The sequence below is a fragment of the Myxocyprinus asiaticus genome, chromosome 45 (assembly GCF_019703515.2).
Source record: "Myxocyprinus asiaticus isolate MX2 ecotype Aquarium Trade chromosome 45, UBuf_Myxa_2, whole genome shotgun sequence".
NCBI classification, from domain to species: Eukaryota; Metazoa; Chordata; class Actinopteri; order Cypriniformes; family Catostomidae; genus Myxocyprinus; species Myxocyprinus asiaticus.
Window position 1 is genome coordinate 21344131 of NC_059388.1, and position 20051 is coordinate 21364181.

At 35.3% G+C, this 20051-nt stretch overlaps 1 protein-coding gene across 2 annotated transcripts in view; it reads left to right on the plus strand.

Annotated features, from left to right (window-relative positions):
- Nucleotides 1-20051, plus strand: part of btbd11a (BTB (POZ) domain containing 11a) — a 181524-nt gene that overhangs the window by 125858 nt on the left and 35615 nt on the right. For both annotated transcript variants that reach the window (XM_051688536.1, XM_051688537.1), the window contains exon 3: nt 19651-19858. In XM_051688536.1, the coding sequence (XP_051544496.1) occupies nt 19651-19858 (208 nt within the window). The remainder of the gene's footprint in view (nt 1-19650; nt 19859-20051) is intronic.

A 20051-nucleotide genomic window follows, 5' to 3' on the forward strand; every position in this document is an offset into this window, starting at 1 on the left:
TACCTTTGTAGGTTATGTGCTGCTTTAAAAGGAAATAACCATCTGGTCGGAAAATTATAAAAAAGTGCATACATATATGCAGAAGTTAACAGAACTTTTTCAGTGTGCCTGATATTAACATAAAGTGACACAGATGAGAAGCCCACACATCTGAATCTCATCTACAGGTTCTCCATTAAAATAACTGAGAATTCTGTTCTAAACTTCATGTTTGCCCTTAGATTAAAATTAAAAACTTTTGCACTTTATTTTTGCTCTTATACTTTTTTGTGCTTTATTATCATGCAGTCACACACTGATGTAATGTCTGATGAATGTCGTCATGAAATTAGAGACCCTCTCCTCGAAATCCAAACACAATTGGTCAAAAGAGACGCATACTACCAGGTCCACTTGTGATTGGATTGCCTGAAACATCATCTTTCACATCTTTCATACCAGGCAATGAACGGCACATACAGAGCAGGAGAGAAAGAGAGTAAGAGTAAAGTCAGAACTGATGCACTTGGTTAAAATTGTTTTCTTGTTTCTTTTTTATCTGTCAAAATGATGGACAGCATGTGGAATTATCCGTCAATGTTTAAAAAGATCTGTAAATGATTTTGAGAGACCTTGAGAAATCATTCTAATATGCTAATCTGGTACTTAGGGAATTTTGTAAATTGCAATACAGTGTCTTTTTTTAGGTGAGTACACTTGCTTTTTTGCACAGTGTAGTGCTGTCACAGAGAACTGTGAGGTATTTTAGGGCAATTATTTCAGTGATATCTTTAAGGTAATAGGAATATTTTCTCCATACGATTTCGTGAAAAAAATCGCAGTACCTTTAACTTTAAAATTCATCGCTGGCTCAGATCTAATGGCATTAAACTGCCATACCTGTTTGTCCAAAGAGTTGTAATGTTTCTTAATTGTTTAAGCATGCCTTAGAGTACACTACGATGTGTTTTCTTTTTCGGCCTTTTATCTATAAATAACTCTTTTATTTTTCTGTGCCTTTTATATATTGCTAATGCTTCATCACTGTCACTGGCAATATTGATAATAATGACTGTGCAGTCCCACCGAGAGCAGTGGAATCAATTCCATTTGGACTGGAAATAATGGTCCAATCAAGCCCATTTTGTCCCATCACATGTGACGCTTCCTGGTGGGGCTAAGGGGTCCGGAAACACTGCAAGTGTCACTTCAGCCTCAGTGCAGCTGTTAAATGGCTTGCAGATTAACGTAACCTGAAATAATTTAAAGTGAAAATCGAAAGAACAATTGAAAGTTGAAAAATATAGTGATTTGATAATTAGAATTCTCCATTTCTTGTCAATTTCTTTACATTGTATTCCATTTGTGGTTTCCTTAAAGAGAACTTCTCTCTGATTTTTAGCTATACACCTCTTTTTTTGTGAGAAACAAGAAAAAAAAATCTAATTGCGCTCCATTTTTTTATTTTTTTTTTAAAGAAAAGACATACCACTTGCTCTTTGGACTAATAACTATAGCCAAATACTAATGTGGAGAATTTCAAAGACAATTTAGCAGAGACGGGCCACTTCTATTAAAGGGGTCATATAATGGAGAATCAAATTTTCCTTCATGTTCAGACATATAAGAGGTAACTGTACTATAAAAACATACTGTAAATTTCAGAACTCAAAACTTCCTCCCCAGTCTAAAAAGAGCATTTATTTGCTATGCTGCTGAAACGTCTAATTTTGAAATCTGTCTGTTCGTGACATCACGAGACATTGCTCATTTGTATTTACACATCCCACAACATGCGTCATCACACCCTTGGCCCCGCCCACTTGCGTGCAGTTCAAGTCAAGAGAGCAGGCCTTGTGTGGTTAACTATTCTTAACATAACACCAAAGTGGACACATCTGGACTATTTTGAATTATTTTTGTGAACCACACAGACTCTTTGTGAACTACACAGTCTCTTTGACCGCTGCCATGTATCTCACCGCTTTTAAAAGACGTGGTATCAAGTTACAACTCTGAAAGGGAGAAGGAATTCTATTTCATTCAGCATCTGCCTCTTGTTGTTTTAAGCACAAATGCATCATGGATGGTTATTTCGCCCATCTGCACTATTTTTAATTGTTGGTGTATGTAAACATGCACTAGATGGACATCTTTGACCGTTTCGGTGTGTTTCCGGCATTACGTTAAAACATTACTTTACTTTTACATTACTTTTGCGTTACTTTTTTCTCATAGCCACTTTTTCTTCTGCTATGCTATGCATTCCATACAAGAGACATTACAGGTCATGCTAGCTACTGTGCAACACTCATGTCAAAACAACTTAGTAAACAAACAGATATTTAGAAAGTAGGTCTTCACGTCATATTTATAATAAAGAATCAATAACATTATTTGTTTTTCCATCAACATGGCAGCCAATATGAATAATGAAGAATAACCACTGTCTTACCTAAAGCAGCAAAGTCCAACACTTGAACCTGCATCATATATTTCATCATGTGCTGTGCCCATTGACAATGCCAGAGTCAACTTGAGATGTTCTTCAGAAGTCAGGATAAAATTCAGTGGGGAATGCCAGTCTAACATGTTCAAGGAATAAGTCTGATGAATAAATGAATATTTTTCACTTAAGTCATCTCAGTGCATGCTTGTTTTGAGATGATCCACTGTGCGTACAGACGCCAAAACTTCAAAGCAGCATTTTGATACAACGTGAATAGAATCATTTTTAATGGTACCAAAATGTCATACAAACGGTTTGTTTCATGAATCAAACTACTTGTTTATTATAAAACAATAATGTAGAATATTTTTAGAAACTAAGACATTTTCTCTGTGTACACAGCTGATGTAGAATGTTGCTCAGAGCCACTGATCCAGAGTCAGCTTTTCTCATCCCATTCCCCCACTTACAGGGAGCTGTAACACGGTGCAGTTCAGCTGCATAAGTCAGTGAATTGAGCGAGTATTTCACCCTATGTATCATGCCATGGCCAGTGGAAGACTAGTCTTATAATCCCTCTGCCTAAATGTGTTTACTGATTTTTTAATGCAGTGTGTATTAACACATAAATCAACTGCATTTCACTCAACCAAATGTTGGCCTCATATTACTCTAAAACACGAAATGAGCATGCGCGTTAGCGAGTTGATTGACAGGCGATGTCTGTATTTAAAAGGTGATTGGCTCTTTTATCTGCAAGGTGGGACTTCCTTTCTACATCCATTGACTGTTGAGTGCTAGAGCTTCTTGGTTGGGTGTTCCAATTTCTCCCATTCATTTAAATAGAAGTGACTCGTCTCTCTCTGCAAAATAGCCTCTGGCCTCACACTGTATAGAACAACAATGCCAGTCATGCCCTACATCTCCTCCCTGAAGTTTGCACACTTTTACTCCAGATTTCTCACAATACAGGGACAGTAGAGGTGTACAAAAGCAACGCGTTACTTTATTTAAAAAGTAACACAGGTTTAATGGTCTAAAATAAAAAATATTGTGTTACTTTACTGGTTACTCGATAAAGTAATCTGATTACATAACGCGCGTTACTTTTATCACATTACCCCCATCACTGTCAACGGATATAGAAAGGAAGTCCCATCTTACAGGTAAAAGAGCCAATCACCTTTTAGAGACAGACACCACTTGTCAATCAACTCGAGAACGTGCATGCACATTAGCTACACAAGCCAGGAAAATTACATTTTTAGCTTAATCTGAGGTAAAGAAACACATTTTATGATTGCAGTGTTGTCATTTTTTTATATTGCTGACTTGAAATATGTTCTTTGATCGTAATCTTGACCAACAGTTTTGGAGATTTCTGTCTTTCAACATTCAAGTAGATAGGAGCTGCTCTTGTATGCCGCTTGTTTACAAAGATGGCCGCCATTAGACTGACTTGCTAGAAGGACTTTGGTAATGTGCAGATGAGCACACTCAGACACACTTTTTCAGGTAGCCTCTTATTCTCTCTTTCTCTCTCAGGGCACAGTGTCCTTCAGACCTGACATGTCTGTCATTTCCTCCATCACTTATTTCTGCCTGCTGAGCTACACAATTTCCTCTCTGAGGCCTTGAAAACACACTGTGGTATGGAAACACAGCCATTTGCAAAACACTCACAAACACACACAATCTCAAACAGATGTACACAGCTCCTCCCATGTTGATAATCTTATTGAAAGCTTTCTGTCTTAAGAGTTGCATGCCTGGAAGTTTAATTTATCATTTTTCAAGCAAATTTGACATCTGTTAGTGATCTTAAAAATTATCAAAAAGTACAAAGAGAAAACGGAGACTTAACATTTTAGCAAGGTTGTAGAAACTCTGTGGAAAAAATAATTAGGACTCAAAGTCACGTTTTTTAAAATAGGTCAGACATTGGTTAAAATAATTCAGTACTATTTTTCTAAATATTTCTGCCATTGGAAACAACTTTGAAAGAAATTGTTGACAGAGGGTCTAATAAAATTGTCCTTTAAAGGTGCACTCATTTTGTGTCATCTTCGACTTACACTGACACCTAGCGGCTTGGATGCAGCATTTAAAATCAGTAGTTTTCAGTTTCAGATGCCATTGTAGAAATTTAATATTCACAGTCAGCCATGATTACTTTAATCAATGAGTGAAAGTGTCAAATAACAGGACGGTTACTGAGATTAAGCGAGTATTCAGCTGGTCATGTGATTCTAACATGGCAGTCCCCATGTGCGGACCCTCTCCATGTAGAATAAAACAGCTTTTATAAGGGTACTGATATGACTGAAGCCTTCATTTTAATGTGAATGCTCATGATTGCAAAATTACAATTTATGTCTTTAGGAGTTAAACTTTTTAAAGTTTTCCTTAAAATTAGGAAAAAATTATTGAATGCACCATTAAGGTGAAGTGTGTAATGTCAGCACCACTTAGTGTCACCAAACAAATGCAAAAAGAAGAGAGGATAGGAAAGTTGTTGTTTTTTTCCATTTAAAAATACACTCTTCACCTTTAATAAATGAGCTTTATTAGAGGACTATATTTGGCAAATAATTTCATACTTGCTTTGGCAAAGCCATAAAATTATTGTCTTCGCTCACAGTTCTGCAAACACCTTGGAATAAGACACTACTGTTTTTTTTATGGTCCACTTCATGCTTTGCATATTTTTTTTAAATACTAAAAGAAGGATATCCTGGAAATTTCTTTCAATTTCATTGCCTGCTGTGAATGTTTTTCACGAAAGCTCCTTTGTTCAAAAACTATCGGGAATGTTTTTTTTTTGTGAACTGTTTTACATCATTGCCCTAACCTCTATGCCAAGGGCCCTCAAACTCAATCAAATGGCACAAGTCAACCAAGAAGTGAAATAATTATTTTACAGTTGAATGGGTGTTAGAGATTTGTGGTCATATTCTGGAATTAGACTAGTGCAACTCTTAAGTTCTGAAATCTAAAGAAGATTTATTTTCCTACTCCCACTCTTGCTGACCTGACTGTCAAGGCCATTATTGATTGTGCATTATTTTCATCTGCACAAATTGCAGCTGCTCCTGACCTGCCACACCTCCTCCTGCAGGTCGCCCACAACTGACATAATCGACAGACCCCAAAGTGTGATATGTGAAATGAAGACTAGAAGATGCAGCACTTTCATAATAATAATAATAATAATAATAATAATAATGATTTCAGTGATCATTATTGTTCAGAAAAAGTACATCCAATAATACATATTTAGTGATGGTTTACTCATACTCATGTCATTGTGACCTTGCTTCTGTTTTCCATGCAACAAATGTGAAAGCTGAATTATGTTAACCTCCAAAAAAAAAAAGAAGAAAAAAAAAAAGGCACCTTAAAAGATCATAAAAGTAGTCCAAAGTGTTGGCTTTGAATGCAGTGCACCAGGTTTGTTGTCAATGATGCGAAACACCATTGGTTATTGTGTCTGTTCCTCACACAAAGCTATCGTATGGCTTCAGAAGACTTGGAATATAGTGCACAAGTCATATGGACTACTGTTATGATACTATTACAGCATTTTTATTTTCACCATCCACTTTTTCATAGAAGAAAAATAAATAAATACTATGGATTTAACAATATAGAAGTAAATTATAGCAGAATTTTCATTTCTGAACAAACTATTCCTTTAACAGGGCATTGTGATTTAACATTGCAAGGAAGAATGGACTCAAATTTGCCTACCTTATTTAAAGTTTTGTTTGTGATGACAAAAATGACATGCACATTTTTAAAACACATTACGTCATCATGCCTCCTAACAGTTCTAGCTAGATGACACTGATTTTATACAAGACAATTGCAAATTCTGCCAAGATGGCACATATTGATAGCAATTAACATTGTACACATTAGCATTAGCACTTTGAAATTAATTGCTTAAAATTGCTTTTAATAGTGAAATTAGTCAATTTTAAGTTACTAAACACTTGAAAAAAAGCATTTACAAATATGATATCCGGATGCTAGGAAACTTGGGGACTTATTCTTAATTGTGTGCTTGCGTTTAAAGCACTTCAACATATGAAATATGCATTTAACCTATGCTTGACTATTGGAATTATAATATGCATTTGAGTCTTCATTTCAGAAAATGAAGTGAGAAATCTCCAAGTACCAGTCTTGTGCTAACTCAATGAAAAATATCCTACGAGCTGTGCTTCAGATTGTGGTGTCTTATTTCACGGTCAAAGGAAAACCCAGTAATTACACTGAGAGGGAGTAATTATAAAGGCTCTGGCACTATTTCCTGCTGCTTTCGCAATGGTAGCTATTACAGAGACCCCTCCGTTTGTCATGTACATGGGACAGTCTCCTATGGATACATTTTCTTCGGCACCCTGCTAAGACTTGCATAGGATCTCATTAGCAACATTTTTCAATATGACAATGGTTTGACTTTCTATACCTGTTGGTTTTACTCTTACTGATTTAGTAATACAAACATAAAGGAATAATTCACCTAAAAATGAACACTGTCATCATTTACACACCCTCATGTTGTTTCATTTTTCTGTGGAATGCATAAGAAGAAATATTAAAGAATTGTACTGGTCTTTTTTGTAATTACATTGAATGTTGACTGAAGCTTTTAAGCTTGCAAAAAGGACACAAAAGCACCATAAAACTATCACAAAATGGTCTATTCAACTTGTGTGCAAAATTTTGGAACAGACCGAAATGTAAGTTACTTTTCACTAAAAACCTTAACTTTCTAGTGAGCTAATAATCACTGCAACCAGATCATTAGTTAATTGAAAATCAGATCAGTCTGATCAACAAATCATTCAGACTGGCTTTGTGAACTGAATCAAACGATTCATTGAAAAGACTCAACTCAGAATATTGAGTAACATAATTATAATTATCATAATTTTATAATATTTTTATAAATTATAATATTTCTTATAATAAAATATATATTTGTATTTATAGTAAACTAATAGATTTATAATTTTTTTAATCATTTGTTGAATCGGACACCACTAGTTCTCTCATGTTAGTGCTTAGAAGAGCGAGGTCATAAGATTTTCAGTCAATAATGACTTAAATTTATGAACAGCTAAGATTAAACTACTTTTATGATACTTTGATGGTGCCTTTGTGTCCTTTTTGAAGCTTGAAAGCCTCAGTCTCCATTCATTGTAAAAGCATGGAGAAAATGACCAGTACTTTAAAAAAATTATCTTTTTGTTTTCATTGGACGAAAGAACATTGTACAGGATAGGAACAAACAAGGGTGAGTAAATAAGACACATTTTTCATTTTTGGGTTAACCATTCCTTTAAGTCTAACACATTGGCCTGTCCGTCAAATCTGGACTGCATTTCCCAAAAGCTTCGCAAGCTAAAGTTGATTGTAGAGACCATTGACGCCAACGGTCTCATCCATTCTTACGTTTATCTCCACGAGACTTTTATCTGCGTTGTGCTGTCCTCAAACAAGATTGCAGGGCCTAGCAATGATATTATAGCTTTTGTTCTCAAATCCAAAGTAGTAGAGTTGTGATTTGCTCAGAAATATAATTCTTTATGAGCCATTATGTAAAACAGCTATCACATAATTCTAAGCATTTAAAGAGAGAGAGAGATTAAACTATGAAACTCTCTAAATGGCTATTACAGGTTGTTTTTTTTTTTTTTTGTATAAACTTCACTAATGAGCATCCCCCTTAGATCTACTGACACACAGGCCTAGGTCATCTTAATACTTTAGTCATAACAAGAGGGCTGTGAGGAATGTACATGTCTCGCATTATTCCCTGTCCCACCTCCAGAGATCAGTTTTATTAGATGAGTTGCATTCTATCCGACAACTCGGAACATTTCATCATAAAATGAGTTTGGGGCCAGACAGTCTGCCACCCAGTCTGCCTCCTCTGGAAAGGTGTCCCTGTTAGACATGGTACAGACATGCATGAATAAAACATGAGACCAGCTTTGAAAGCGACACTCCTGGCAGCTGGATTCAGGTTTTGGTGTTGCTTTAGGACAACTAAATTGACTTGAAAAGCAAGTTCAGTGTTGCTCACTGTGCGGTTAATGTATTTGATGTGCCAGCAGTAATGTCTTTAATCAAATGTGATTGATTTTCACTAGTAGGGATTGGCGATATTTAATGAAGCAACATTGTATTTATTGAGATGATTTAATGTGCTTTTAATTCAGCTATTAAGTTTAAAAAAAGAGCATGTCATAAGTCTAGTTTTGTGATTCTTCATTGTCTTGTAACTTGCATGTTTTAGGGCATCAAGACGGAGATGTTTGAATAGTGTCTAATTTGCACCATTAAAGTTGGTAAGTTCAATTCATATACTTGAATCGGTTTTAACTGTCAGTTTCAGTGAACTGATTCAAAACTCGTTATCAGTGTTTGCGTTCAAGTCTCTGTATGCAATTTTTCATTTATCAAAATGTTTTGTGAAAATATTTGGTAAATCTTGCTGTTTATTACTATTTATTGTTATGTAGGTACTGTTTTTATTTAGTGAAAATTGTGTGAAATTTACCTTATTTATAGTAGCTTGGTTCTCAGGAGGTTAAAGCACACTTTACACAAATCAACAAAATCAACTCTTTATGAAAATGTATTTATTTGAGAGTCTAAATATAGATGTCGGCTTAAAAAGATTAATCACTCCACAAAATGGCTATAAAAAGGGATGCATGCCACCCAAACCCCTTTGCTTCATGGACTAGAGATGAACAAACAGTATTTCACATAAAGTTCAATATAAGAGGTACACAAAATACTACATCTTATTATTGCATACAGTATTCCGAGTGCTAATTTTTAAAAATTATTTAATAGTAGCACACTTAATTTTAACCCTTACTACTTAGTAATAGTCCATCACCTATTCCTTATCTGAGGTGCATATCTTACTGTTGTAATGTAAAAGGAGCACACACTCAAAATGTTCATCTGTGTGACTAATGCATTTCGGGTAAGGATATGATGAGATTGATATGAAAATGATCAATAAATTATTAACAATTTACTACCGTTGCCTTGTTAATATGTAATCATGCAATCTATAAAAAAGTAACTGTAGTCCGATTACGAGTATTTTAAAATGTGATTTAATCCAATTACAAGTACTTTATCTGATTATGTAATTTAGATTACATGTGATCTGTTACTACCCAGCACTGCCCAGCTACCCAGCTCTTTTAGAATATTCTTGCTGTTCAAAGCATGATATCTTGCACCTCAGCTTTGGAATAGGCGATGGATGGATTATTTCATTCATGTAATGTTTAATGTCATGAGGGGCTCTTTTTGTGAGGCTCTTTTTGTAGTAATAAAGAATGGAATACATTTTCTTCTTAAAATGATTATCCTACTTAAATTCATGTGACATAAAATAAAATATAATTGGATTGAAATTCATCCAAAAATAATCAAAAGTAATCGGATTAGATTACCCCTAAACTGTAACCCATGAGATTACATTACTGATTAAATTTTTTGTCTTGTAATTTGTAATCAGTGCCTAATTACAATTCACAAGTAATCCGCCCAGCACCTACTGTATAGGAATTAATTTACACATTGATTTATCAACTGTATATTATATTTTCATAATTGTACAGTCATCCCTTGTGCTGTGTAAATCATTTTTAATTCCTTCATGATTTCATGGTGAGCTCTTGTGCAGTGTAAATGTGTTTTAATTTTCTTACTTTTTTTAATGTTTATAACAATCTGTTATATATTTTCATAATGGTCGGCCTTCAGCTGAGAGGTAAATCTGGCTGACTCTCTCATGAAAAGTATATCACATTCTCTCTCACACTCTCTCTCTCTCTTTATGTTTCACGTGATTGGCAGTTCTCTGCAAACATCACTCATTCATGTGCACACGCTCGTGAACTAATCTTAAACTTAGGATCAAAGCCTGAGTTGACAGAAAAAGTTGATGAGCAGCGTCATGGTACCAATTAAGCCTGATTGGATTGGTTTGGATTTGTCAACTTGAAACCAATCCTGTAACCCTAAGTTTGTTCAACTACTTTATGGTACACGCCCCAGTTCTCATGACAAGTCGTTATAATAATATGAGATGGTGAAATCGAAAGAAAATGTATGAGTTGACTTGTGCAAAAACATAGGTGTTTTACTCCCATCAAGAAAAATAAACGAACCAATGAACAATGCTGTGATTATTTTTTTCCTGAGTTTAGCCCGTAACACAAACCTAAACATCAGGGTTTTAAACGAGCATTCTTATGAGTTTAACACCTTATCGCTAACCCTAATCATAAAGTCTAACCCCTTACCCAAACCCTAAACCTATCCATGATTTTAATCGGAAAACAACTTTTGCAGAAGAAACATTGAGGTTTGGAATGAGACGAGGGAAACATATTACAGGTTAATGACATTTATCAGCCATTTGTATTGCTTAAATACAGTAAATATAAAACGAGTAACCAAATTTGTTTACAGACGTTTCCTCTCTGAATTTAAAGTGTTGGATAGGAGCAAAAAAAATGTATGCCTGTATTGTATAAATGTGAAATTCTGTTTGCTAATTGTTTGTTCTCTGTGGGAATAAAAGTCACACCTTTTCGTACGAGCCAAGTCGTACAAAATCTTACTTGTATCTTAATAATATTGTCATGAGTTGTCATGAGACTATGCTGAAATTGATGCTTTGCTTTACCCATTTAATTTCATTTGCTCTGACTTTTTATTTCAGAGCTAATACATAAATACTGAGATGTACTATATTTAATATTGTCAAAAAGAGGAAAAATATTGAGACATAATATTTTTAGCAATATCGCCCAGCCCTAGTAATTCGTTTTTAAGAATGCATGATAATGGTTTCCCAGGGGTGGTTATTTGTGATGAATGCCATGTTATAAATGTACCCATAGATGAGACACTCTTGTGCTTGTGGCCTCTGGTTGATGAATACAGTGTTTCGTCATTGTTAATGACGGCAAGTTTTCAGCTAGATGAATCATGGCCTGCAGTGATAGTTTGCCATTATAATTCTGGTCCACACAGCACGTAAGGTGGATGAGGTAATCATCATTTTCTGAAGGATTCAATATGCATACACAAACACACTGCATAATTTTGTTTGTGTGACTTTTAAATGAAGTCACCTATTTCAATGACACATTTGCTGACTAGTCAGGCGTAACTGTGATTCACTGGACTTTGATCTCCTACAGACTGCCTCGCTTATGAGTAGACCATCGTCGGCTTTGACCTTGATTCCCAGTTAGAATCACTGATGGCAAGAGATAAAATGTCTACAGATAAACAAAAACAAATGAGACAAAATAAATAAATAAATAAAAATACTTAGAAATTAGAATAACAATCAGCACTTTTATGTCAGTGTCCATTGCTCCAGCTGGTAATAAAAAGCAATTTGTTAAAAATAAAAGGAGTCATGTCATATTATTTGAATTATTATAATTTTTCCCCTGAGATCCACTTATTAGTAGTTAGTAAAGGTTTTTGTGCCAAAATTTTCCATTCTCTCTCTCTAAGCCTTAAAATAAAACAGTGTGCTTTTTTGTTTGCTGTCATGTCAAATACAGTTTATGTTTATATTATACACCATCAAGGATATTTATCTCAAAAGATCAAGGAAAATGTTATTCCTCATGATATGAGCCCTATAATACAACACTTGTAGATAAAAATACAGTATGTTACTAGTTGTAGTTGTTCATTAGAGTTTGGTAAATCGTCTGTAAAGGGTCTCCATCAGGCTGAAAAAATTGCCTAGCTCAGTAAATGCCATCAGTGCAAATTTCTGAAATAAACATCAAAGCTTCCATGCTTCTTTGACACTGAAAGGGCAGAGAAGAAGAGAAGGGGATGCATTTAGTCTTTCAGCTTTGACTTTGTCCTTTGGAGGCTCTTTAAAGCTTCAGTTGTGGGTTTAACCTCATTACATTGCAGCTTACTAAAGATTCAATTAATCACTTATAGCCACTTTCACATTGTGTTTGTTTTGTTTTGTTTGGCTGTGGTTTGTTTGGCTTTGCTTTGCTTCCTGTTTTGTTTTTTTGTTTTGTTTGGCTGTGGATTGTTTGGCCTTGGTTTGTTTGGCTTTGGTTTGCTTTGCTTTGCTTTTTGTTTTGTTTTGTTTGTTTTGTTTGGCTGTGGTTTGTTTGGCTTTGGTTTGGTTTGCTTTGCTTTTTGTTTTGTTTTGTTTTTGGACTTTTCATTTCTTAATTTCCTCCCCTCTGTGAAACTGCCAATGGAGATGGAAATTTAAAACATCTTTAACCTTGCCTGTAAAGACTTTCTTCTCTTATTATGCAAACTAGTACAGCAAATAATAAAACTTGAATATTATGCCTCAGTATTGTTCGCTCTTGTGGGTGAGCTTGCGGGGTGTCTCTGCAGAGTCATATTCAATGGGGGCGTGATCCGTTCCTCATAATTACACCTCCTACTACTGCATCTGCTGAAGGGAAGAAAGACAGAGAAAGGGAGTTCCACCATGTCATTCCTCATGATTAATGCAGGTGTGCCTTAGAGGCCTTTTGGGAACTACCGGAGAATAATTACTGCAGAGTATAAAGATGTGCGAGTGCCTCCGCTCTCTCCCCTCTTCTGACACCCTCCATACTACACCAGCCACAAAAGAGCAATTAGACTGGAGAAGGCCATTTAGAGGATATATAATTTAGGCTGACTGTTTGTCTGTAGCGAGAAAAGATGGGAGTAAAGGGAAATTGTGGATCTATAATTGGAACAATTTCAAGGCTGAATCACACCCAAAAGGCAAAAAAGTGAGCCTATGTAATTTCCTGGTAAAGAGACTTTGCCTCATTCAAATACTTTAAGGTGTATAACTTGTGTGGGTACGGAGGCCAACTTTGTCATTTATCAACAGGGATATTAGAGCCTGTTGTGCACATGAAGTTTATAGTGTAAAATAGATTTAGTGTTTTACGTATGTTTTACATTGTGTAAAATAGAGTTACATTTAGGGTTGCCAACTTTTCACCAAAAGTTGCCGTTCGATTAGGGGAGGGGCGTCCTCCAGCCTTTCAATACTGAACACTAGGCTTCCCGAAAGTGAAGACATAGGATGTGTTCATTTTGGGTTGTCCTGGCTAATATGGGACAGTTAGTATCCCTACTCACATTCTAGATATTTAGATATTTTAGTAAACTAGATTTTTAATAAAACTGTAAGTGGTGCTTGCCCATGCAAAACTTGCTGCCACAATGTTAAGGTGTTGTGAGTGGTTGCCAGGGCATTGCCATGCAGTTGCTACGATGTTTAGCATGTGGTTTTTAGTTTGTTGCTATGCGGTTTCTGTGGTATTGTGGGTGGTTGCTAACATCTGTTATACATCAGTGTAGTCAAAAGAGCCCATCCCCAAGTCTCTATGATATTCTGGTTTCTCTTTGGGATTTTTACACCCATTTTATTGTCCGCTAGGTGAAAATCACAAGTCCAATCTCTCCTCACCAATCCACAAGATTTTAGGTTTTATTTATGCCCACAGCAGAAACTCAAAAGTATAATATTTGTTAAAATACCTGACCCTAAGTAAGAGCAATAGTAATAATACAAATATACAATTTGCTTCTCTTAAGAAGAGAAGGAAAGTGAACTCATTAAGTATGGTATTCTTAGAGAAACCAGTCTAGGTGACATCTTTGACATTTTGTTCCTCATTATGCTGTGCATGCTCTGATGTTTAGATATTTAATATTGATGGAATGGTAACACCTGGTCCAGAGCCATATGGCTGACTGTTTCTTAGTATTTTGACAGAATGGTCATATTTTCTTCTGATGCCGGAGTGTTGGCTTCTGAGGAAAGGTCAGCCGCTATAAAGCTCAGCAGCAGCATGAGTATGAGTGGTATGCTGAGCTCTATACACCCTACTGGCCTGCAGCTGTGCTCCTCACCCACCATATGCTCTGGAAGTGCTTCAGAGGTCACACTTCAGCTGAGCAACATGATTACACTGCAAAAAATGATTTTCAAGACAAGTATTTTTGTCTTGTTTTCCAGTAAAAATATCTAAACATTCTTAAAATGTGATTTATTTACTTGACAAGCAAACTGGCATAAGACTTTAAGTCTTGTTTTGAGAGAAATCTAATCAAATTTAGTGAACTTTAGACTTAAAACCAGAAAACAAAATCTGCCAATGGGGTAAGCAAAATAAACTTGTTTTCCCTTTGATTTAAGTTTATTTTGATTACCCTATTGGCAGATTTTTTTTTTTTTTTTTTTTTTCTTGTTTTAAGTCTAAAGTTCACAAATGTTGTCAGATTTATCTTAAAACAAGACTTAATATCTTATCCCACTTTGCTTGACAAGTAAATAAATCAAGTAAAGTAAATTAAGTTTTAAGAATGTTTATATAATTTTACTGGAAAACAAGACAAAAATCCTTGTCTTGAAAATAATTTTTTGCAGTGTAGTACCTGGGTCCGATAACATGTGGATCAGTTATGGATGGATCCAATTTTTAACCAAAGTGGTTCAAGTCATGACTCTTTTCTAAACATTTGATAGAAGCAGACAGATATAAAGAAGCCTTCAGGCCCAATTCAGGTAACCGTCTTGCGTGACATTCACAAGTGGACAGCACTGAATGCTGGTGTAAATGGTATAAAGTGTGTTTTGTGATACATTTTCAGAATCATCTATTTGGAGGTGATCAGGGATGCATACAATATTGCCACATCACATTTGTAGTGTAAAAGCTAATGCACAGGGATGCACCGATGTATCGGCTGCCAATATTTATCAGCCTATTATTGACCAAATTAAAACCATTGGCATATCAGTAATAAGCATGAAAACGCTGATATGAAAAACCGATTAATGCTGCATGATTGAATGAATTAAGATTGAAATTGCAATATGGCTTTGTGCGATTAATAAATCTTAAAATGCTGCGTTTTAATGATATTTACACTAAATATCATCATCGGCATATCGGTTTTTTGTTTAAATCGGTATCGGCCAAAAACTTTCATATTGGTGCATTCCTACTAATTCACCCTGAAAATCCCAGACAACATCGAAAGACCACCTACTGATGTAACGTAATAATACACCAAAACTGGAGGTTTAAAGTTTACCAGCAAGATATGGCTTAAAAGAAAACAACAATTTGGAAATATATACATGCAGTGTCCCCAAGAAGTATTTAGACACTTCATTGCATTAGAAACAAATTATCAAAATGATCAAACTCCTATTTAAAAAATGTTGGCATGCCTGATATCAGTTTGCACTGACACACTGAAGGAAAATGGAAAAGTGACGTATGCTGTCACAAAATCAGAGACTATCCCTGATGTTTGATCACAAGTGGTCACTGAAGATGCATTTGTTACGCACATTAACACCAAGTGTAAAATGTGCCTTAGTGTTGAATGGACAGAACATAACATATAGACCTCTGAAATGTTGGAAATATCTTGTATTCAATGTTGATTTGTGGTTTGCTACTCTATGTAGCATAGCAGAATGTATGGCCAAACTTTCCTTTGAAATGCATTCAAAACTGTTTTCTTAATCATCCAATTGCACACACATTGGCAGCGGGCTCAGTGGAATACATAAGTTGTGTTTTTCAGTGAAGAAAATTTTCAAGCTTGGCTGCTTGAATTACAAAGAACACACCAGATTTGAATTCTGTCCTGGCCATCTCTATTATGTTCTTCTATTTGGACTCCTCACCTTCCTTGTGCAGCTCCAAGTCAATGACATTTTGCCTTATTGCAGCGGAAGCCAAAATAGAAACTCTTACAGGCAGAGTGTACAATGTTAACACTAACTCCCAGGATAGACAGTGGACACACTAGAAACAAATCCTTTCTTATTCCTGCTGAGAAAGTGGTTCCCTTTGCACGGACCAGTGCTGAACAACAACAGCTGGTCAGCCACTTCTCTCCTGACTCACACACTGGTAAATCCAAGTGAAGGCTAGCTTGAGATGAATAGTATTTGGAAACACTTGGCAGAGCTTGAAAGACATTTTTCAGGCCATCTGGACAGGTGAAGAAATGGGCGTTCTGTTCATGGACAGGTTAAAATGCCAATCTTTGATCATGGTTTTAGTAATCTTTCATAAGGTTTGACAGGATTTTATATGTGCAGCCAGTTTTACATAAGTTAACAATAATGGGATCTTGTGGCAGTTATCTTCCATAAAAGCTCTTGAGGGGTCTTAAATAAACATTATTTAACAACATAAGTTAACATGAACTAGCAATGAACAGTACTTTTACAGCATTTATTAATATTGGTTAATGTTAATTTCAGCATACAATAAAACATTTCAAAATAACAATTTGTATATGTTAACATTAGTTAATGCAATATGAACTAACAGTGAACAATTGTATTTTTTATTAATTAGCATTAACAAAGATTAATAAATTCTGTAAAAAAAAAATATAATGTTCATTGTTAGTTCATGATACCTAATGCATTAACTAATGTTAACGAATGGAGTCTTACTGTAAAGTGTAACCAAAATTTAAATATGAGGAGAACACGTTGCAAGTGTAAATTTGCCCTTAATAAGATGCCCTTCCTTTTGATAATCCACAAAGTTATTATAATGTAGCACATTATATAGCAATGTGCAATCACAAAACTCAGATTTTTTTAACCAAGTGGATTTTAAATGGCAATTTAAAAAATAAGTTACATGATTGTTGTAAATTGCTGAGAACATTCTGTTCATTTTCACATGTACTACATTGTCATCTTAAAGGTGCATCCAATACACTTTTTGTCAAATTCTGCAAATATCTCCTCACAGTCTGTTAGCTGTCCATTCTGTGGGTGGGCTGAAAAAAATCTAGTATTTGTACATTGTTCTTGCACGTGCACAGGATGGGGGGTTGGGGCAGAACGAGAGGGGAATTAATTAGAAGAGCGATGGCAAATCTGGCTGATGCGAACTTTCTAAACTACAAGTAGAACAAATGGCTGAGAAACAGACCAAGAGAAAAAGGTCAGACGCATAAACTAAAAAAGAAGGATTATGATAAGTTGAGGGCTAGGAGCCGTGTCAACATCGGCGAGGCTTTTCAACGGTGGAGAAATCTCAGAGAGGTAAAAGGCTTGAAGATGGATGCAGAAGTTGATCTTTTTCTTCTCGATAGGTGGGTAACATAAATGTTGCTATGTTTCACAGAACCCATATATGCTGCGGTTGTGATGTTAGATTTAATAGCAGGAGAGTTGTGAGGGTCTGGAGCTGTTGTGCGTAAAACTGTCTCATCTTCTCTGCAAGTTATCTTAGCAGCAGCAGCAACTTACTGAATTTGGGGGCGGAGCTTCCAAAGGAGCACTGAAGGGAGGGGTGTGTTTGTTTTGGTTGAGTTCGAATATCAACAGTGTTTCTCAGGAATCGCTGAGTGCAACTTTAAAGGAATATTTTGGGTTCAATACAAGTTAAGCTCAATCGACAGCATTTATGGCATAATATTGATTACCACAAAAAATACGTCCTTCTTTTTCTTTAAAAAAGCACAGATCTGGGTTTCAATTAGGCACTTACAATGGAAGTGAATGGGGCCAATTCCTAAATGTTAAAATGCCCACTGTTTCCAAAGTTTAGCCACAAGACATAAACAATATGTGTGTTAACATGATTTTAGTGTGATAAAACCACTTACTAACCTTTTCTGTGTAAAGTTATAGACAATTTAACATCTTTGTCGCCATGACGTTGTAATGTCAACAAACCCTAAAACTACTGTAAACATTATGATTTAAACAACTTTACAGCTCAATTAATACATGAGTTTTAACAGAAGAATTGATGTAAATGCTTTTATAAAATTATAAGCTTCTTCACATTTCTGCCTTTAAACCCTCCAAAAATTGGCCCCCATTCACTTCCATTGTAAGTGCCTCACTGAACTTCGATATTTGCTTTTTTTAAAGAAAAGGAGGACGAGTCAAATATATTTGTATTGAATCCGGAATATTCCTTTAAAGATAAAAAGTTTATTTTTTTATGTTAAAATACTTTCTCTTATCCCAGCTAGATATACATAGAAAACTATAAATAAGCCATTTGTGAGTTGATTCCCCTGAAAAACTTAAAAAATAAAATGTCTTCATCCTGAGGAGTTTGATAAAGTGCCAACAGGTGGAGAAGACACATCATGCCAAGTGAGTTTAGATGTGCTCAGTTCAGAAAAGAACTGCATATTTTCATGCTTTTTTGTTCTTGATCAAATTGGTCTAAATTGTTGCTTAATTAACGTATAGTTCCAACTCTGTATTCTGATTGGAGGGCCGTGTTCAAAGGCATTGTAAAATGACTATATTTCATTTCATTTTCATTTATTTATTTATAAAGCACAAATAAACACAACAAAAGTTGACCACTGTGCTGTACAGGACCAGGATTTAAAATAAAACAAGTAGAATAAAAAATCAATAATAATATAGTCAAATTATGATAAATTAAAAGCCAAAGTAAAAAGGTAAGATATTTAAAGATATTAAAGGTATTTAAAATCATAAACTATAAATGTACACCTGTGCATTCTTTTTTATGCTCCAAGTTGCTAAGTTGCTTGGCAACTGCAAATAGCCTACTGTTAGGATAATCAACTATATTGTTATTATTATTATTATTATAATATATTAATAATAAATTCCCCTCTTTATTATACATTGGACTTTTCATATTGCAGCTGCTACCATTTTATTAAAAACAATTAGCTAGTCAAGGTAATGCATTGCAGTGATTTTACCACAAGGGGTGTGCGAGTGATATGAGTGCCCAAAAACTTGCCTGGGGTGAAATCACTGCAACATGTGTCGTGGAATGGTTTATTGCTTTATTTTTTCACTTTAAAGGTTTAATGGGAATTTTGTGACATTTATGACAAATTTCACTGTATTGTACCAGAGTTTTGTGAGTAAGCAAACAATTTGTAGTTGTATTTGTCATTTTTGCTTGTAATGAATGCATGCCTGGAAAATGTACCACTGTCTGTCTCTTTGTGCATGTGGTGATCTTCCAGTTCTCAAGTTTTGTGTCTTTTTTCTTTGCATTCTTCCATGACTGTGTAAGAGCTGTTTTTGATGCAAAGCATAAATCTTGATTATGTCTTTGTAAATGTACATTCTCATATACTCAATCACATGTCTCTACTGCCCCATGTAGGTGACCTGGTGTCTCGTGCCATGCATCACCTTCAGCCTCTGCACATCAAGAACCCCAGCAATGGAACGCCAGTTCATCAGAATCGCACTGGCACAGTGCACTGGGAACCAGAAGCCCTCTACACACTTTGCTACTTCATGCACTGCCCACAGATGGAATGGGAAAACCCTAATGTAGAACCCTCAAAAATCACCCTGCATACTGAGAGGTGAGTGTATTACTGTATATTTGAACCATAAACATTGCCACTATATGTCTTAATAGTGCATATAATTAAGGCAGCACAGAATGTTATGTAGGGTCAATGCAGAAGCATAAATACTATTATAATCTTTTATTAGTGGCATAACTCATCCTTTATTAACAGCGTTAACGATACCTAAAATCGTGTGGCTTGTTGT